The 22542-nt window shown below is 48.6% G+C and overlaps 1 protein-coding gene across 3 annotated transcripts in view; it reads left to right on the forward strand.

Annotated features, from left to right (window-relative positions):
- PTPN4 (protein tyrosine phosphatase non-receptor type 4) overlaps nt 1-22542 on the forward strand; it is a 191919-nt gene that overhangs the window by 60853 nt on the left and 108524 nt on the right. For all 3 annotated transcript variants that reach the window (XM_068246137.1, XM_068246139.1, XM_068246138.1), the window contains exons 6-10: nt 3948-3992; nt 5747-5799; nt 5891-6011; nt 7002-7089; nt 14738-14826. In XM_068246137.1, the coding sequence (XP_068102238.1) occupies nt 3948-3992; nt 5747-5799; nt 5891-6011; nt 7002-7089; nt 14738-14826 (396 nt within the window). The remainder of the gene's footprint in view (nt 1-3947; nt 3993-5746; nt 5800-5890; nt 6012-7001; nt 7090-14737; nt 14827-22542) is intronic.

Below are 22542 nucleotides of genomic sequence, written 5' to 3' on the forward strand. Positions count from 1 at the left end.
TGAAGGTAATGGCTTCCCTGCCCATCTGCCTGTGTCATACACATACCTTCACTCTGAGGGCTCCTGCAGGGTTAACAGCAGAGTTGTCCACATTGTTCAGCATCTTCAGCCGCTGTTTCCTGGTTACCAGATGAATGTGGTGTTATCCTCACCAAGGTCTCCGTCCGCCTCATGGGAGAACCGCCCACCCTGCTCCATCGCTGTATACTGAATATACCGGGAGGAGATCCCGCATCTGTCCAGCTCTTAAAGCACAACTGTAATGAAAGGGACATGGAGGCTGCCATATTTATTTCCTTTTAAGCAATACCAGTTTCCTGGCAGTCCTGCTTATCCTCTGCCTCTAATACTTTCACCTATAGCCCCTGAACAAGCATGCAGCAGATCAGGTATTTCTAACATTATTGTCAGATCTGACTGGACTAGCTGCATGCTTGTTTCTGGTGTGATTCAGACACTACTGAAGCCAAATAAATCAGCAGGACAGCCAGGCAACTGGTATTGTTTAATAGAAAATAAATATGGCAGCCTCCATATCCCTCTTGTTACAGTTTTCCCTTAAGGTGGCCATACATCAGGCAATTTTTGTCTGATTGAACATCTGATTGGTAATTTTATTAAAATTGGATGAAAATCAAGCACGCCGGATCGGCAATTCGATTGATTTTGGGATGAAAACGGTCAGATGTATTGATCGAGCAAGCTGAAATATCTCGGTCCAACATGGTCGATCAGGTACGCGGCAGTGACGGCATTCGTCATAGCGACGACCAATCTACGTGACAGACCCCTGGCTGCTGTTCCCCCAAGCGGCTGACGTGACTCCGGGCATCATCCGCTGTCGCCCTCATGTGGCAGCAGGTGTGTGTGACATGTTACAATCACCACAGTAACACAGAGATGAGGCCAGGAGTAGCGCCAGTCTGACCGGTGATAATTTACACTTCATGGGGTGGCGTTGCTAGGCCGATTCATGCTGAAATCTATCAGGCATTGTTCTGCTGTGTATGGGCAGGAAACAGAACTCTCTCCGAATAGGTTTGATTAGGGAAAGATCTCTCCCTTATGCCTGGAACCCATTTAGGCCCAGTGTACACCAAAAACCGCTAGCAGATCCGCAAAACGCTAGAGGTTTTTGAAGCAGATTTTCAGAGTGATTCTAGGCATGTTTAGGCCCCATTCACACTTGAAAGTGCAAAATGCCAGCGATTTTTGCCTGAATTTTGCGGGAGTGATTTTTCCACGATTACACGTGGAAAAATCACTGGACACGGCAGCGATTTTCCCGCGATCGCGTCTAGCGCTTCTATAGCACTGAAACGCGATCGCCGGGAAATCGCCTGAAAATGGTGCAGGCGACGCGTTTGTGTTTCGCGATTTTGACGATTTGCGGCGATTAGCGCAAATCGCCTAAGTAAGAACAGGCCCTTAGGGTTTTATTACCCTAGCGCTTTCAAAAGCTCTAGTGTTTGAGCATTTTGCCGAAATCACCGGCAAAACGCTCTAGTGTGAATGGGCCCCTAGAGAGATTTTCTAAACATGCTTAGCGGTTTTGGGAGTGTTTTTGTGTAGCAGATTTCATATATTGTTACAGTAAAGCTGTTACTGAACAGCTACTGTAACAAAAACACCCGCAAAACTGCTCTGATCTGGCGTTTTTCAGAGCGGTTTGCGTTTTTCCTATACTTTACATTGAGGAAGAAACGCTTCTGCAAACCGCAAAAATACTGCAGGACCCACGTTTGCGGTTTGCTAAAAACCTCAAACCGCTGATGTGCACCATCCCATAGAGTTACATTAGCCAAGCGTTTTCACTGGCGGCAGCGGTTTGGAAAACGCTACCAAAAGCGCTTGGCGTGCACCAGCCCTAAGAATGTGTGCAGCGATTCTTTTTTTTTTTTTTTTTTGTGTTGTCAATAAGCTTTATTATACTTACAGGGTGTCTGGCTTCCGTCTGTAGCCCCGCCCCCTAAAGGCAGAGGTCATAGGTGCTTCTCTAGGACCAATCAGAGAAGCCCCTGTGACCTCTTCCTTTAGGGGGTGGGGTTAAGGACGGAAGCCAGAAATACAGACACCTGGTAACTATAAATATATTTAAATTGTCAATCGTTCGACCCCCCCCCCCCCCCCCAAAGTGATTGTGCAGCGCTACTATAGACGGCATTGAGCGCAAATGCAGCATGTCCTGCGATTGGCCCTAATCACAATCGCACTAGTGGGTTCCTCGCCACTCACTTTCATTGGCAAAGCGTTTCTGGGGATTGTCGGCGGTGCAAAAACACCCCAGTGGGTGCCAGCCCTTAAGGCAGCCATACACTGGTTGATTGTCACCAGATCGACCAACAGATTCGCCCCTCTCTGATCTCAGAGGGATCTGTTGCCTGCCCATACACTGCACACAGATTTAGATTTTTGATTCACAATCTGTGGAGTTGCCGCTGCCCGCCGTTTCCAGCAATACGTTACCTCTCCGCTGGCGCGAGTCCCCACGCTGTTCCTTCTGCCCCCACTGGGCATCTTCTTTTTACTTCCTGTCATGTCCTGTGACCAGCGGAAGTTCAAACAGCAGAGGGCGCTCTACTGATTGAACTTCCCTCGACAGGACAGGAAGTGAAGAGAAGATGGCCAGCCGGAGAAGAGACAGCGGGGACTCGCGCCGGCGGAGAGGTAATGTATTGCTGCCGCTATGCTGCGTCGGTCGTCGGCCAATCGAACGCTGCTACCGACGTGCTACCGACCCGCCTGCGTGTGAGAGAAATTTTCTCCCGGGACAGATCAATGGGATCGATCTATTTCGGATGGAAATCTGTTGGTCAATCAGCACTTGCGTTATCGATTTAACAGCAGATTCGATCACAGTGATCAAAACTGCTGTATATTGGCGGGAATTCGACGCAGTGTATCGGCACCTTTAGACGATTTTCCCAAACATCACGAGATGTATTGCACCTTTTATTGCAGAGATCTTCCCTCTCCTACTCCAGATACAGAGTATCGTCTCGTGCAAATGATCAGCCCGATTCTGCCTCGGAGGGATAAGAAATATTTGTTGTTCTATTTTAAGCATTCCAGGAAGTCGGTTCCAGGAACTGTATTTGTAATTCACACCTGATTAAAAAAATGTGATGCGTTGCAAGTGCTGCCAGCAACAAATAACTTTCACTAGACGCGGTCAGTGGGATGAGGAGGGGTCTGTCTTGCATGCAAATGTAATACAAATTGTATGCAACTTGAACTTGTAGCAGTCAAAACGATCAGGAAGTGAATTTGATTGGGCCGATTCCGATCTTGCAAACAAGTTGCATTACGTTTGTATGCAAGTCAGAAAACTGTTGTCTCTCTGCTCGTCCAGTCTTTGGTCGGAACTTACTGAAGCTTTGAACCAACATTTCCGCGCTGAATTCATGAGAAAAGATCAGCTATGAGGTGGCAGATGTATTTTGACTTGGGTCATTTCAGATCGTAGTGAAGACTGCTAATCTCTGTAGTTGGAAGGATTTATTTTTCCGTTACTGGAAACACATTTATCAGAATCTTGTGCGTTTTGGCGAATGCAGGAAAATGCGCAATGGCAATTGATTTAATGCGACTGCAGAGAGCTGCAAATTCTGAAATCACATCAGCAACTGTGTTCCCAGCCCCATAGCAACCTATTGGCTTCAGTCATTGGTGCTTTTTGCCCTGGAACCAGCATTGCAGCTAGAGATAGCATTATTTCTGATTTGCATGCTTGTTCCAGGGCAATGGCCGATAGTGAAGACAGAGGATCAGAATGATAGGGAAGGAGATAGCTGTGGCCATGTTTATCTCTGCATAGGCCTTTTTCCTAAGTGGCATCACCTTAGGGCTTGCTGGGAGTTGTAGTACCTCTGCATTTGACTAATCATCCATCTCTCCATTGCTGTATAGCTGTTACTCACTGTCCTTCCTCCATCCCTCTCCCTCAGGTACCTGTACTTCCTGCAGATCAAACACGACATCCTCACCGGCAGGTAAGCACAATGTATGGATTATTTAATCCTGTGTGATCGCTGAAACCCCGCCTCCTCGCTTTGCTTGGTAAAATCCCGCCTCCTCGCTTTGCTTGGTCAAATCCCGCCTCCTCGCACTGCTCGCCGAAATCCCGCCTCCTCGCACTGCTCGCCGAAATCCCGCCTCCTCGCACTGCTCGCCGAAATCCCGCCTCCTCGCACTGCTCGCCGAAATCCCGCCTCCTCGCACTGCTCGCCGAAATCCCGCCTCCTCGCACTGCTCGCCGAAATCCCGCCTCCTCGCACTGCTCGCCGAAATCCCGCCTCCTCACACTGCTCGCCGAAATCCCGCCTCCTCACACTGCTCGCCGAAATCCCACCTCCTCACACTGCTCGCTGAAATCCCACCTCCTCGCTCAGCTCCCCTAAATCCCGCCTCCTCGCACTGCTCGCCGAAATCCCGCCTCCTCACATTGCTCACCGAAATCCCGCCTCCTCGCTCAGCTCGCCTAAGTCCCGCCTCCTCGCTCAGCTCGCCTAAGTCCCGCCTCCTCGCTCAGCTCGCCTAAGTCCCGCCTCCTCGCTCAGCTCGCCTAAGTCCCGCCTCCTCGCTCAGCTCGCCTAAGTCCCGCCTCTTCGCTCAGCTCGCCTAAGTCCCGCCTCTTCGCTCAGCTCGCCTAAGTCCCGCCTCTTCGCTCAGCTCGCCTAAGTCCCGCCTCTTCGCTCAGCTCGCCTAAGTCCCGCCTCTTCGCTCAGCTCGCCTAAGTCCCGCCTCTTCGCTCAGCTCGCCTAAGTCCCGCCTCTTCGCTCAGCTCGCCTAAGTCCCGCCTCTTCGCTCAGCTCGCCTAAGTCCCGCCTCTTCGCTCAGCTCGCCTAAGTCCCGCCTCTTCGCTCAGCTCGCCTAAGTCCCGCCTCTTCGCTCAGCTCGCCTAAGTCCCGCCTCTTCGCTCAGCTCGCCTAAGTCCCGCCTCTTCGCTCAGCTCGCCTAAGTCCCGCCTCCTCGCTCAGCTCGCCTAAGTCCCGCCTCCTCGCTCAGCTCGCCTAAGTCCCGCCTCCTCGCTCAGCTCGCCTAAGTCCCGCCTCCTCGCTCAGCTCGCCTAAGTCCCGCCTCCTCGCTCAGCTCGCCTAAGTCCCGCCTCCTCGCTCAGCTCGCCTAAGTCCCGCCTCCTCGCTCAGCTCGCCTAAGTCCCGCCTCCTCGCTCAGCTCGCCTAAGTCCCGCCTCCTCGCTCAGCTCGCCTAAGTCCCGCCTCCTCGCTCAGCTCGCAGCTAATGACCCTTTGAACTTCCCTGCAGTAAAACCTTATCCGAAGCTGATTTTCATGGTTTCTTTGATGTATAAGTGCTTCAGAAAACAGGACTGTAGCCGACCCAGATGGGTGAGAGAGCTCAGAGATGCTCTTTTGCATAAATTACAACTGAAGTCTTCCTGTACTGGAAACGATATGAGACTATTTTCTTTGCTACTAATGTTCTAATTCTTAGCTGTACTACACATACAATTCATTATATCATACGTTTATTTTAGTTTTAATTAGTCATTTTACGATAGATTCTCATAATAGCATAATTCTCAATCATTTCAAGCGTATTTGCACCTCAGTGAATATCCTACTGACTAATGTGGACTTTGGCACATGTAGATTTGGGCAAGACATTTAATGAACACAATACAAACATAGCTGGCACTGGGATGTGAAATAGCGTCAGTCTAAGGGTTAAACCGATTATGTCGCATTTGTAAAAATCGCCCTCTTTGTCATACTTTTCCTTTCAGATTGCCCTGTCCGTACAACACTGCCGCCCTGCTGGCCTCGTATGCCGTTCAGTGTAAGTCTCATTTCTCTCTCTTATGTTTGAGACGCTGTGCTGTCTTTTTATGCTACGTAACATTTAAATGGCTGTATTTTTGCCTTTTCAGCGGAGCTGGGAGATTACAGCCATTCGGACCACCTGCCCGGGTACCTCTCTGATTACTCCTTCCTCCCCAGCCAGCCCCTGGACTTCGAGAAGGAGATCGCCAAACTGCATCAGCAGCACAGGTGGGCTGCTGGGACCGGGGGTGGTGGGGGGAGGCGTCGCTGGGACCAGGGGCCATACATGTAAAAAAAGGAGCCTGGAAAAATGGTTTGCTAAAACCCTAAGACCTGCCCCCATGGTGGTGCCTAACCCTAAAACCTGCCCCCTGGTGGTGCCTAACCCTAAGACCCCCTCCGGCGGTGCTTAACCCTAAATCCCCCTGGTGGTGCTTACTCCTAAGAAACACCCCCCCCCCCCCCCCCCCCAGTGGTGCCTAACCCTAAATGGGTGAAAAATTGCCACTAGTAGTCGTTTGCTAAAACCCTAAGACCTGCCCCCATGGTGGTGCCTAACCCTAAAACCTGCCCCCCTAGTGGTGCCTAACCCTAAAACCTGCCCCCCTAGTGGTGCCTAACCCTAAAACCTGCCCCCCTAGTGGTGCCTAACCCTAAAACCTGCCCCCCTAGTGGTGCCTAACCCTAAAACCTGCCCTCTGGTGGTGCCTAACCCTAAGACCCCCTCCGGCGGTGCTTAACCGTAAATCCCCCTGGTGGTGTCTACTCCTAAGAACCCCCCCACGGTGGTGCCTAACCCTAAATCCCCCTGGTGGTGCCTAACCCTAAGAACCCCCTAGTGTTGCCTACCCCTAAGAGCTTGTCAGATCTGTTACATGGCTGCGCTCCCCTTCCGTCACTAGTGGCTCGGGGGCGCTGCGCAGATGCGGTACGGCCATGCTTGTGCGTGAGGAGGAGCGTGGTCATAAGAGGGGGTCCTGGTCAGCGGTGGTGGTCTGGAGGAGGACATGGGAAGTCACAGGAAAACGGGCACACTACCTGTAGAGTTCCGAGGTGGCTGTAGTTGGAACATTCCTCAAGCAGGGCACTGGTGAGAACACCTCAGGTTGTCTGTAAACTGTATAGAATATATTGCTGCCATAAGGTAATACATCTGTATGTAGGTAACTTGATTGGTGGTCAGTTTTGCCAACAATATTCTCTTTGTGTGTTTTGCAGGGGCCTGACTCCAGCAGAGGCGGAGTTCAGCTATCTGAGCACGGCTCGCACGTTAGACCTGTATGGGGTGGAGCTTCACTACGCTCGGGTGAGTAGCTGCGTCTGTCACGTCAGTCCTGCAGATATAGTGCAATAATCCACACGGCCAATAGGCCTGAAAGATAAATCGAATTTAAACCGAAATCGCTATCACCAAGATCACAATTTTGGAATCGTCAAAGCAGCAATTTCTATGATGACGTCATTTTCGTATGGGGGAAGTTTGAAGAAGCGGTTCAAACTTACCCCAAGTTTGGGCTAATGTGGCCCGCAGCATCGGCAGTGTTGGACATACCTTACACACGAGTCCAACGCTGTCTTTTGCCATCTGCTGGCTCTTATGCATGGCATACTTCCTGGTTCCTGTATGTCACATGACATACAGGAAGTATGCTGTGCATTAGAGCCTGCAGGAGGTGAAGTGGATAGACTGACATTGCTGGACTCATGCTGGAAGGGATGTCCAACACTGCTGCAGCTTGGGGGCACAGAGGGGCACAAAGGGGGCAAGAGAGAGACCCAGAGAAGGCACAGAGGGGACACAAAGGGGGCACAGACACGGTGCACAAAAAGATGGTGACCGAGGCACACCGAACGATGCTTGATTTGAAGGAAATTGTGAATCAAATTGAAATCGCGATTTCGGACAGAAAAATTGCTCACTTCAATTTTTTCCTAAAATCGTTCAGGCCTAGCGGCCAATCAGATAGCGGTGTCACAAAAAAAAACACATCTCTGATAAAAGACCTAGATGAGGGAATGTGGCTTCATGTTTATCAACAAATAGCTGAGGAGAACCCTGAGCATTGAAGCACACCTGAACTGGACAAAAAATGGGGATTTTAACTTACCTGGGTCTTCTTCCAGCCCCGCCCCTGTAGGCTGTCCGGTCCTTCCCCGTCTTCTTCTCCCGACTCCTTTGGACTGGCAGCTATAGGCTGCTGTGCGTGCGTGGGCTAGTCCACGTTCCTCCTCAAATGCGCTTCCGGAGTATTCTGGGCATGCGCAATCCATTATTTTGAGAACCGTGCAAGGGCGTAATGCTCCCAGCAACGGGAGCGCAATCAACAGGAGCATTGCTAGCCCCAAAGATCAGTGGCATGTGCCCCAAATCTATTCTGGGGTGCCTCGGATATCGCCCAGGCAGAGTCAGCTATGGTGTCTCAATGGTGGACATGCTGGGAGCTTTGGTGCATCAATTAGGGGTATGTTGTGGTACCTCTATGTGGGCATAGTGGGTGCTGTGGTGCCATGCTGGGCACTGTGTTGCCTTTATGGGGGCATGCAGGGAGCTGTGGTTCTTCTATGAGGGCATGCTGAGAGTTGTGGTACCTCAATGGGAGGCCTGTGGAAGCATGGGAGGGGGTCCATTAGAAGATAAGGGAATGCTATGGGGGGAATAGCCAGACAACCTGGTGGCAGGTCAGCCCATCCAGCAGAAAGCCAGGCCAGCCAGCACAGAAGCCAGGTGACTCTGCCTAGTTATGTTTAAAGAGAAACTCCAACCAAAAATTGAACTTCATCCCAATCAGTAGCTGATACCCCCTTTTACATGAGAAATCTATTCCTCTTCACAAACAGACCATCAGGGGGCGCTGTATGACTGATCTTGTGGTGAAACCCCTCCCACAAGAAACCCCTCCCACAAGAAAAGTCAGAACTTTTGGCAGTTTCCTGTCTGTGAACCTTGCTGCATTGTGGGAAATAGCTGTAAGTAGGGGTAGTTCCCGACTTACGAACGCCTGACTTACGAATGACCCGCCGATATGAACGGCATGGATTCTCTGTTTCCATGGGAACAAGTCAAGAAATTTTTTTTCAAATTAGACTTGTAGTTTTTGAGAAAATCGATTTAAAAAAAAATCAAAGAAAAAAATGGCTTTTAAACTTGTATAAGCAGGTGCAGAGGGCAGAGGTGACACAGAGGGGGGCACTGGAGGCACAGGGGGGCACAGAGGAGGTACAGGGGACAGAGATGGCACAATGTTCTGACTTAATAACACATTCAGGTTAAGAACGAACCTACAGTCCCTATCTCGTTCGGTAACCGGGAACTACCTGTATTTTAGATTTTACAAATAGTGGTCCTTTAAAGCGGTATCGTCACCATAAAAATCAAATTTCAACAGCAACAGGTCTGAGTGTATTAAGTGATAAAGATGCTAAGCCTGCATTCAAAACTTTCAAAACTTTTTTTCTGCTGTTATGATTTGGAGTTATCACATACTTAAGGAGCGCTGGCCCTTTAGTAGTCGTGCCAAATAATTGCATGCTGGGGGTTCTCTTTATCTATAATCTATTCCTCCTCTCCCCTTTATTTCCCTGCCAGCTGCTTAACTGAAACCTAATCCCCTAATCACTTGTGTTTACAAGCAAGGCTGAGGTGACTCAGTGATTGGAGGAGACAAGAAAAAAAGTAAAGGGCAGAAATGACATCACGAGTTAGCCTTAAAGAGAACCCGAGGTGGGATTTAATTATGTTAGTGGGGCACAGAGGCTGGTTGTGCACACTATCACCAGCCTCAGTTGCCCCATGGTGTGCCTCCAGGACCCCCTTGCGTGCTGCTATACCCCCCGCAGTGCTAGCGACACGCAGCGTGTCACCAGCACAATGTTTACCTATGTCCTGTCTGTTAGCGCCGCTCCCCCGCCTCCTCCGTATCGGCGCTACCCGCCCGTGTCCCTTCCCTCCCGCTGATTGGAGGGAAGTGACGCGGGTGGGTAGCGCCGATACAGAGGAGGCGGGGAAGCGGCGCTAACAGACAGGCAGAGGTAAACATTGTGCTGGTGACACGCTGTGTGTCGCTAGCACTGCGGAGGGTATAGCGGCGCGCAGGGGGGTCCTGGAGGCACACCATGGGGCAACAGAGGCTGGTGTTACTGTCCACAACCAGCCTCTGTGCCCCACTAACATCATTAAATCCCACCTCGGGTTCTCTTTAACTGTGGTCAAAAGACATGGTTCCCACCAGGAACAGAATTCTCGTCATTTACTATATAACATTCACTGAATTCAAAACGTGGACAGTATAATACATGTGTTATGTAAGTAGATCAACTATTTATCTACTTATAAAGGTGTTTTTTTCCCTGGCATAGTATGGCTGATCCTCCTGCTTTAACCACGTTGTGAGAAGGGGACTGCCCGTGTTTATATTGTGTACTTTTTTGTATTATTGTTTTGAGTGCGCTCTTTATAGTTACAAGTCAGCGGATATACGTTCTCCTGAAGGGCCCGTCTCCTCAGATATTGTGCCCATATTGTCACCCAGGTTTCCCGTATCGGAGTCTGACCTTTCCCTTGTAATGTTTCCTGTTGATAGAAGTGCTTCCTTCCTGCAGCACGCTTCAGTGTCGCTCATTATCCGCCCGCTGCGTCCGCGGCTGATGAGTGCTGAATGAGTGGCGTGTGGCTCGCGGCCAAAAAACTCGCCTCCAGGCAGAGACGATAGCTAGAGCTTGTTCTACTTCTGGAGAGTAAGAATACACATCGGGCTGTTTATGGTTCTGTAATTCTGTCTTTGATTTCTCCAGCTATCTCGTTATTAATTTTTTTTTTTTTTTTTTTTTTTTGTACTTTAGAGTGGATCCGAGATAAACATTTACTCATTGCATAATTGTGCTCCTTTCATATAGTTTATAGGGCATTCCTCAAGCCAAATACTTTTTTTGTTTTAATACTCTAATTTCCTATAAACTAAACACGCCTCGCCCACAGCTTTTTTCACAGTGCCTTGGCACTGCAGCAAGGGCTTATGGGAGCTCAGTCTGGGCAGGAGGAGGAGGTTACTCGCCATTAATTTCAGAGGCAGAGGGGAGGAGGAGAGGGGACTGAATTTGCCACATTACACACAGGCAAGCTGATAGGATCTCCATCCTTCAGCCTGTGACAAACAGAACATGGCTGCAGTCATTGTATCACAGGAATAAATAATCATAAACTGTTGAAGCTGTTTGCAGCTAGATTTGCTGTGTAAACTATCTAAACTTTAGATAACATATAAAGACAAGTTACTTGTTAGTTAGTTTTTCATCTTGGATCCGCTTTAAGGTTTTATTTTGCATTCCGTAAATTTGCCCAGAGTCATGTGGATCTATTTAGTGCAATTCTCAAACCACGCGCTCGCACTCGACTTTTCCTCTGTTCGCCAATGTGACCTGTCTCTTACACTTTACTGCACACTTCAAAACTTTTCACGTAGTTAAGGGACAACTGTAATCAGAAGGATATGGAGGCTGCCATATTTATTTTCTTTTAAAGTGGACCTGAACTCTTGCACAGGACAGGAGGTGGAGGACGTAGAGAAATACACCCTGTATGTATTTAGAGAGTGTAGCCTGTCTAATTCCCCCTCATCTGTGACTAATCACAAGTGTAATTTCATCTCTCAGCGGTGTCAGCTCAGAAATCTCAGCAGTGCTGCTAATTGGTAAACAAAGGGTGTTAACCCTATGTCTGCTTCCAAAGCAAGCAGGAAGTAGACACACTGCACATTTATTGCAGGATTTGTATCGGCTGTAACAAGGAAATGTTTTTTTCTTTAAAGGTTATTATGCTGCTGCTTGTCTTTTAGAGAAGAGAGGAAGTTCTTAGTTCAGGTCCGCTTTAATGTTTGCTTTACTTTTAGTAAATTGCGCAGAGTGCAATTCCGAAAATTTGCATTTGCAGGCAAATTTTTGCATTCATTTTTTTCATACTGCAGCTAATGAAAGTCAATTCACATGCGGTGTGTGAATTTAAGCTGCAAGATGTAATCCTACTTCTGCTACAATACGAGATTGCAATTTGTCAGATTTTGGCAGAATTTTGATTCTTCTTTGACTTTCATTAGGTGTGCAGTAAATGTATTTTCACTCATTCACAATCCATGTATGAATTTTTAAACCGATTTTTGAACCCATCTTTTGCAGGTCATAAGATTTCTCGACTTTCGTTGAGCGCAGTTTATTGGCTGCGTTTTCCTCGGCTGTATGGAGATCCCACTTATAGCTGCGAATCTCGCTGATTCTGTCATTCATGTGAAGTGCCGCTCACTGTCGCTGCCAACGCTCGTCATCTATATTTAATGCCGCCTGGCACTCATCGGGGCGACAAACGCTTCCGCTCGCAATCTCTCCGTGTTCCGAATACGTGCGAGTGAATTCAGCCAGGCGAGAGCTCCCTCCTCTGTGAGCCCCGAGCTGATCCAAGGACCGCGAGAGCAAATCCGAGGTGCGACAGGAAGACAAGAACCCAAATCGTCCAAGCTCCTCTCTGAAGGGGCCCATACACCTGTCAATCTGCCACCAGATCGACCACCTCTGATCAAATCTATTGCCTCCCCACACATTGCAGACAGATTCCCAATAGATTTCAGTGTGAAATGTATTTGGAAACTGTCCTAGCTCCACCGCCAACCCTACAACCAACTCTCCCCATCCCCCATTTTGCTGCTGGCAACCCCACTTGGATAAGTCAGACCCCGATATGATCCCATCTCTGGATTGGTGCTTCCCTCGCATGTGATGACATCATTGCGTGCTGCACATTGCGGGATTGCCAGGTTGCTGACACTTCCTGAGGGCTCTGCACCACTGCAGAGGTTAGGCACATGGTGTCAGGAAGGGGAGGGTCCAGGAGAGTGGGCAGGGCCAAGGATGCACTGCAGGACAGTTCTGCACCGCCCCTCTAAGCACAGGAGGAGGAGCCATAGAAAATGTACTTTTCACTGTGTAAAATTGTGTGTTTTGTCCATAATGTTAAATGCAATATAATATATATAGGTATTGATTATTATTATTATTTCTAAAACTTACACAAAAACGTAATTTTTCTTTTAAATCTTTTGAAAAGGAAACTTAAAGAGGAACTCCAGTGAAAATAATGTAATTAAAAAAGTGCTTCATTTTTACAGTAATTATGTATAAATGATTTAGTCAGTGTTTTTCCATTGGTAAAATCTTTCCTCTCCCTGATTTACATTCTGACATTTATCACATGGTGACATTTTTACTACTGGCAGGTGATGTCAGTGGAAAGAGATGCTGCTTGCTTTTTTGGCAGTTGGACCCAGCTGTAAACAACTGTTATTTCCCACAATGCAATGAGGTTCACAGACAGGAAACTGTCAGGACCATGCCTGACATCACACTGTGGGAGGGGTTTCACCACAATATCAGCCATACAGCGCCCCCTGATGATCGGTTTGTGAAAAGGAAAAGATTTCTCATAAGAAAGGGGGTATCAGCTACAGATTGGGATGAAGTTCAATTATTGATCACAGTTTCTCTTTAAGCCTGGGGGGGGGGGACTGTTTTACTTACCTGGGGCTTTTACCGGCCTCCTGTAGTCGACCTATGCCGGCGCTGATAGTAAGCGAGCCTCTGGTCCCCCGCGTAACTTAGTTTCGTTTTCGGCGACTGGTTCTGTTACTGGCTACTGTGGGTCTGGCTGTACACGTCCTCGTTCGCGCACCTGTAGCCGGGAGCCTCCTGCGCAGTACGAGAAAATCTTGACTGCGTCTGCTCAGGACATTCCTGGCCGCGTGTGCGACCAGACCCGCGCAGGCGCAGTGGCCGGCGACAGAGCCAGAAAATGAAACTAAGCTGCGGCGGGGGACAAAAGGCTCGGCGGAGGGACTAGAGGCACAGCTGGACTGCGAGGGGCCAATAGCAGCCCCAGGTAAGTAAAACTTTTTTTTTTTTTCCCCCAGGCTTAAAGGACATCCGATGCAAAAATAAACTAATGAAATAAACAATTGTATCTATCTTTCTTCTCCTAAAAATAACTTTTTAAGATATTCCACAGTTTTATTTTATGTTTAAATCTACTTTTTTAAGTTTTAACTGTTTTATTGTTTTTGCTCAATGACACATTCACTGAATTATGCCAGAGCTAAAATCTATGAACTATTGTCCCTTTTTTATCTCTTTCCTGCTCTCGGACGCCATTTTCTGCTAGGAAAGTGTTTTATAGTTGGAATTTCTTATCAGTGAGAGTCACACTGTAGTCACTTCCTGTCTGAGGCAGGACTGAGTCAGCCACTTACATACCTGATGTTTAAGGGCTGGTTCAGACGGACGCTTGCGCGAGCGTTCGGGCTGCCCCTGGAAGCAACATGTAGCTTCCAGGGAGCGGCCAACCGCGACGGCTAATGTTTCCCTACAGGAAAAAAAAACCGCGACCGCATCGCGGCGCGACCGAAGGCTACTGAAAGCCTGACCGCGCAGCCGCCCCAACGCCCCTAGACGCGACGCTACGCAGACGTCCGTCTGAACCAGCCCTAACTCTTTCAGGCAGAGAGAGAAAAAAAGGAACACAACATAGTTATTTGTGTGCTAGGGAATGTACATACCCATGTCTGTCATCATGTCACATGTCACTTCCGGTATCCTTTAAGTTTCCTTTTTAAGCTTTTAGATTGTAAGCTTGCAAGGGCATTGCTCTCTCACCCTTTTGTGTCTTGGACTTTTCTATACATTTTGTTCACCATGTTACATTTGTCACTGTAAATACTATGTCCAACAATTCTGTATTATGTACATTGTCTATATTTAGTGTTGTATTGTCTGTATTATTTTGTACCCCATGTTTGTTTCTTACTCTGTACTTTTGCCGTGGAATACGCTGGCGCTTTATGAATCAATGATAATAAATCTGCTGTAGAGTGCACGATGGTTGCTACGTGTGTGGCTGATCTGCCGTCTCTGTGTTGCAGGATCAGAGTAACAATGAGATTCTGGTCGGAGTGATGTCTGGAGGGATTGTCATCTATAAACACAGGGTACGAATCAACACCTTCCCATGGTAAGCTGACTTCCTGTTCCTTCAGGCCAGGACTTGTATAAAGAGATTATTACCACCTCACTGTGGCCATGTGTATAAGGATGGGCAGATCCTGCAGAGCACCTATATAGCTTTGCTATCTGTGGCTGCTAATGCGTTACAGGATATCCAAGGCTATTAAAGTGAATGGGAACCACATTTAAAAAAACGAGACAGATACTTACCCAAGGAGAGGGAAGGTTCTGGGTCCTATAGAGCCTTCGCACTCCTCTCCCGGGCCCCTCGTTCCGGTGCTAGCTCGTCCGGTAGCAGTATGTGACTAATTTAGTCAAATACTGCTTTACCCGGCCGAAGGAGGCTTCAGAAGTCTTCAGGGAGCCCGAGTGCTCCTGAAGAAGGGCGGCCCTGTACTGCGCCTGCGCAAGCACGCTCTCACTCACGCCTGTGCAGTATGGAGTCACACGTCTTTGGGAGGACACGGCTCCTGAAGACTTCCAAATACCCTTTCAGTGGGGGAATAAACCAGGGGGGGGGAGCCAGCACAGGATAGAGGGCAACGAGAGAGGAGACGGAAGGCTCTATATGACCCAGAGCCTTTCCTCTCCTTAGGTAAGTATTTGCTTCATTTTTTTTAAAATGCGGTTCCCATTCACTTTAAAGATTAGCTTTACTTACCTGGGGCCTCTTCCAGCCACTAGAGGTCATGTGTGTCCCTCGCCACAGCTCTGGTCTCCTCTCTGGCCCCACTCGCTGCATCTGAAGTATCGCCAACCCTTGGCGGGTCGTCTTCTTCTGCACATGTGCCCACGTCATCGGGAGCACACCCACACGTGCAGAAGACGCAGACCTGCCAGGGGTTGGGGGTACTTCAGAGGCTGCCAGCAGGACCAGGAGGAGACCGGAGCTGCAACGAGGGACACACATGACCTCTAGTGGCTGGAAGGCCCCAGGTACTTTTTAATCTCCTCAGATATTCTTTAAAGAGGCATGCACGCATTATTGCTGAAATATCGGTTGGATTAATGTTTTTTTTTTGGGGGGGGGGGGGGGTTTGTACCTGGTGTATTTATTACTCCAAGAAGCTCATATATCACTCGGAAGTTTTTGCATAAAAGCAAAGTTGCAATCTCATCTGGTTTCTTGAATCTTATCTGCACGATATATCCATTTTTTTTACATATGAAGATTCCTTTGTGTGTGGAGGAAGTCCAATCATATCCTCTTGAAAACAAATCTTCCATTTTTATAGATTGTCATTTTGTTATTTTCACTAATTCCCGCCTTCCCAAAAGCCTTTTTCGTAATTTTTTTTAATGCCTTAGTCTGCGGTTTTCCCTGTTTTGGTCTGTATTGGGGCTTTATTGGGGGTTGTGTATTTTGGATTTCTCCATCGGTAGAGCATCACAGCGGGCTCCCGAGGACGAGTCGCGGCGTTCTTCGGATTATCAGCAGGCGGACGTGACTGAAGGTCGCTGAACCGGGAGATCTCGGCTGGAAAATAGGTCAGGTTGTAGACTCCGCCACATCTGTGCCCCCCGGATACGCAGCGACAAGTCAAGCGTGCAAACCGCCTGCGTCCCCCCCCCCCCCACCCCCTCCTCCGATATCACACTTCAGGGGGGAGGGGCAATTATATCTTATCTCCTCTCCTGTCTCTTGATTTTTGTGTTGATGAGATGGCAGATGTATAGCTCGTTTATATGGCTGTATTAACACGTTTGTATCGTGTTTTCTGAAAATTTCATTGTCATGTTTGCATGAACTTACAATGCAACCAAATGCTTGGAAGTCCATGTTGTTTTGGGTACTGTGAAAAGGAGATGAATCTTTATTTAGGTGTTTTTTTAAAGACAACTGAAGTGAGAGGTATATAGAGGCTGCCATATATTTTTTCCTGTTAAACAATACCAGTTTCTTGACTGTCCTGCTGCTCCTCCGACTGTAATACTTTTAGCCATAGCCCCTGAACAAGCATGCAGCAGATCAGGTGTTCCTGTCATTATTGTCAGATCTGACAAGATTAGCTGCATGCTTGTTCCTAGTGTGATTCAGACACTACTGCAGCCAAATAGATCAGCAGGACTGCCAGGCAACTGGTATTGTTTAAAATGAAATAAATATGGCAGCCCCATATCGCTCTCACTTCAGTTGTCCTTTAAATCTGTTTTTATTGTGGCCTTTTTGTTATACAGTAACAGCAGCAGTCCCCAACAAGGGAAAAGACAGTTCTGAATAGGATGTACATTATACTGTCTGGGTTTTTATTGCGATCTTTGTACCAGTTTTAGAGAAATGCCCTCACTCAGTCGGTTGTAAAGAAAAATGTTAAGCATTTTTCTTTTAATATTGTTTTGTGAAATCTTGATTAAAGGATGGTTATTGAAGGGCGCTGCCACTAGTCAGTTTGTATAAATCAGTAGTTACCTACTTCCTCCTGCTGCCTCCCCTCAGGGTCTGGGATGTCCCCTTATCCCTTTCCAAATCACTAAAACAAAAATCATATAGAGAGTGGCAGAGCAGGGACAAGGTCCTCCAGCACCCAAGGCTGAGACACCAAAGTGCGCCCCTCCATCCCTCCCACCCCAGCCGTCACACACTGATAGCTATTAGACTAAGAGGCTCCTCCTCCATCCCTGCCACCCCAGCCGTCACACACTGATTGCTATTAGACTAAGAGGCTCCTCCTCCATCCCTGCCACCCCAGCCGTCACACACTGATTGCTATTAGACTAAGAGGCTCCTCCTCCATCCCTCCCACCCCAGCCGTCACACACTGATTGCTGTTAGACTAAGAGGCGCCACAGGGCCCACAACCTCCCCAACACCTTAATCTCTAGTTATCTGGCTTGCAGTCACTGCCATGTATCCACTTTTCTTATTTCTTTCTGCTTCAAACACAATTAGGAATGACAGCTGAATGAATTGTGCGCCCCCTTCTACACTGCGCCCTGAGGCTGGAGCCTCTCCAGCCTATGCCTCGGCCCGGCCCTGGAGAGTGGCGCTGGACTTAATTAGATTTTTATTAATAAAATCAAGGTATCAATATTTTATAGACAAATATATGCAGAGTGAAGTTAAAATTAAATTAAAAAATAAAATAAAGTGCGGTAGAATAAGGTAAAAAATGCAATTCAATTCTAGAGAGGTCAAGGGTCAACCTCAGTTTTCATAATATATCAGCTATATGACCAAATCTCCAAAAACCTCCACTATAAAATTATTACCACTAGAGGTCTCACACCACATCAGTACACTCACACGGTCACCATCCAGTACATTCGCACCACATCAGTACACTCACACCACATCAGTACACTCACACCACATCAGTACACTCGCACCACATCAGTACACTCACACCACATCAGTACACTCGCACCACATCAGTACACTCGCACCACATCAGTACACTCGCACCACATCAGTACACTCACACCACATCAGTACACTCACACCACATCAGTACACTCGCACCACATCAGTACACTCACACCACATCAGTACACTCGCACCACATCAGTACACTCGCACCACATCAGTACACTCACACCACATCAGTACACTCACACCACATCAGTACACTCACACCACATCAGTACACTCACACCACATCAGTACACTCACACCACATCAGTACACTCACACCACATCAGTACACCACACCACATCAGTACACTCACACCACATCAGTACACTCACACCACATCAGTACACTCACACCACATCAGTACACTCACACCACATCAGTACACTCGCACCACATCAGTACACTCGCACCACATCAGTACACTCACACCACATCAGTACACTCACACCACATCAGTACACTCACACCACATCAGTACACTCACACCACATCAGTACACTCGCACCACATCAGTACACTCACACCACATCAGTACACTCACACGGTCACCATCCAGTACACTCACACCACATCAGTACACTCACACCACATCAGTACACTCACACCACATCAGTACACTCACACCACATCAGTACACTCGCACCACATCAGTACACTCGCACCACATCAGTACACTCGCACCACATCAGTACACTCGCACCACATCAGTACACTCGCACCACATCAGTACACTCACACCACATCAGTACACTCACACCACATCAGTACACTCGCACCACATCAGTACACTCGCACCACATCAGTACACTCGCACCACATCAGTACACTCGCACCACATCAGTACACTCACACCACATCAGTACACTCACACCACATCAGTACACTCACACCACATCAGTACACTCACACCACATCAGTACACTCACACCACATCAGTACACTCACACCACATCAGTACACTCACACCACATCAGTACACTCACACCACATCAGTACACTCACACCACATCAGTACACTCACACGGTCACCATCCAGTACACTCACACCACATCAGTACACTCACACCACATCAGTACACTCACACGGTCACCATCCAGTACACTCACACCACATCAGTACACTCACACCACATCAGTACACTCGCACCACATCAGTACACTCGCACCACATCAGTACACTCGCACCACATCAGTACACTCGCACCACATCAGTACACTCGCACCACATCAGTACACTCACACCACATCAGTACACTCACACCACATCAGTACACTCACACCACATCAGTACACTCACACCACATCAGTACACTCACACCACATCAGTACACTCACACCACATCAGTACACTCACACCACATCAGTACACTCGCACCACATCAGTACACTCGCACCACATCAGTACACTCACACCACATCAGTACACTCACACGGTCACCATCCAGTACACTCACACCACATCAGTACACTCACACCACATCAGTACACTCACACCACATCAGTACACTCACACCACATCGGTACACTCACACGGTCACCATCCAGTACACTCACACCACATCAGTACACTCACACCACATCAGTACACTCACACCACATCAGTACACTCACACCACATCAGTACACTCACACCACATCAGTACACTCACACCACATCGGTACACTCACACGGTCACCATCCAGTACACTCACACCACATCAGTACACTCACACCACATCAGTACACTCGCACCACATCAGTACACTCGCACCACATCAGTACACTCACACCACATCAGTACACTCACACCACATCAGTACACTCACACCACATCAGTACACTCACACCACATCAGTACACTCACACCACATCAGTACACTCGCACCACATCAGTACACTCGCACCACATCAGTACACTCGCACCACATCAGTACACTCGCACCACATCAGTACACTCGCACCACATCAGTACACTCGCACCACATCAGTACACTCGCACCACATCAGTACACTCGCACCACATCAGTACACTCGCACCACATCAGTACACTCACACCACATCAGTACACTCACACCACATCGGTACACTCACACGGTCACCATCCAGTACACTCACACCACATCAGTACACTCACACCACATCAGTACACTCACACCACATCAGTACACTCACACCACATCAGTACACTCGCACCACATCAGTACACTCGCACCACATCAGTACACTCGCACCACATCAGTACACTCGCACCACATCAGTACACTCGCACCACATCAGTACACTCGCACCACATTAGTACACTCACACCACATTAGTACACTCACACCACATCAGTACACTCACACCACATCAGTACACTCACACCACATCAGTACACTCGCACCACATCAGTACACTCGCACCACATCAGTACACTCGCACCACATCAGTACACTCGCACCACATCAGTACACTCGCACCACATCAGTACACTCGCACCACATCAGTACACTCGCACCACATCAGTACACTCGCACCACATCAGTACACTCGCACCACATCAGTACACTCGCACCACATCAGTACACTCCCACGGTCACCATCCAGTACACTCACACCACATCAGTACACTCACACCACATCAGTACACTCACACCACATCAGTACACTCACACCACATCAGTACACTCGCACCACATCAGTACACTCGCACCACATCAGTACACTCGCACCACATCAGTACACTCGCACCACATCAGTACACTCGCACCACATTAGTACACTCGCACCACATCAGTACACTCGCACCACATCAGTACACTCACACCACATCAGTACACTCACACCACATCAGTACACTCACACCACATCAGTACACTCACACCACATCAGTACACTCACACGGTCACCATCCAGTACACTCACACCACATCAGTACACTCACACCACATCAGTACACTCGCACCACATCAGTACACTCGCACCACATCAGTACACTCGCACCACATCAGTACACTCGCACCACATCGGTACACTCGCACCACATCGGTACACTCGCACCACATCGGTACACTCGCACCACATCGGTACACTCGCACCACATCGGTACACTCGCACCACATCGGTACACTCGCACCACATCGGTACACTCGCACCACATCGGTACACTCGCACCACATCGGTACACTCGCACCACATCGGTACACTCGCACCACATCGGTACACTCGCACCACATCAGTACACTCACACCACATCAGTACACTCACACCACATCAGTACACTCACACCACATCAGTACACTCGCACCACATCAGTACACTCACACGGTCACCATCCAGTACACTCACACCACATCAGTACACTCACACCACATCAGTACACTCACACCACATCAGTACACTCACACCACATCAGTACACTCACACCACATCGGTACACTCACACGGTCACCATCCAGTACACTCACACCACATCAGTACACTCACACCACATCAGTACACTCGCACCACATCAGTACACTCGCACCACATCAGTACACTCGCACCACATCAGTACACTCGCACCACATCAGTACACTCGCACCACATCAGTACACTCGCACCACATCGGTACACTCGCACCACATCGGTACACTCGCACCACATCGGTACACTCGCACCACATCGGTACACTCGCACCACATCGGTACACTCGCACCACATCGGTACACTCGCACCACATCGGTACACTCGCACCACATCGGTACACTCGCACCACATCGGTACACTCGCACCACATCGGTACACTCGCACCACATCAGTACACTCGCACCACATCAGTACACTCGCACCACATCAGTACACTCACACCACATCAGTACACTCACACCACATCAGTACACTCGCACCACATCAGTACACTCACACGGTCACCATCCAGTACACTCACACCACATCAGTACACTCACACCACATCAGTACACTCACACCACATCAGTACACTCACACCACATCAGTACACTCACACCACATCAGTACACTCACACCACATCGGTACACTCACACGGTCACCATCCAGTACACTCACACCACATCAGTACACTCACACCACATCAGTACACTCACACCACATCAGTACACTCACACCACATCAGTACACTCACACCACATCAGTACACTCACACCACATCAGTACACTCGCACCACATCAGTACACTCGCACCACATCAGTACACTCGCACCACATCAGTACACTCGCACCACATCAGTACACTCGCACCACATCAGTACACTCGCACCACATCAGTACACTCGCACCACATCAGTACACTCGCACCACATCAGTACACTCCCACCACATCAGTACACTCACACCACATCAGTACACTCACACCACATCGGTACACTCACACGGTCACCATCCAGTACACT

The sequence above is a fragment of the Hyperolius riggenbachi genome, chromosome 7 (genome assembly GCF_040937935.1).
Source record: "Hyperolius riggenbachi isolate aHypRig1 chromosome 7, aHypRig1.pri, whole genome shotgun sequence".
Taxonomy (NCBI): Eukaryota; Metazoa; Chordata; class Amphibia; order Anura; family Hyperoliidae; genus Hyperolius; species Hyperolius riggenbachi.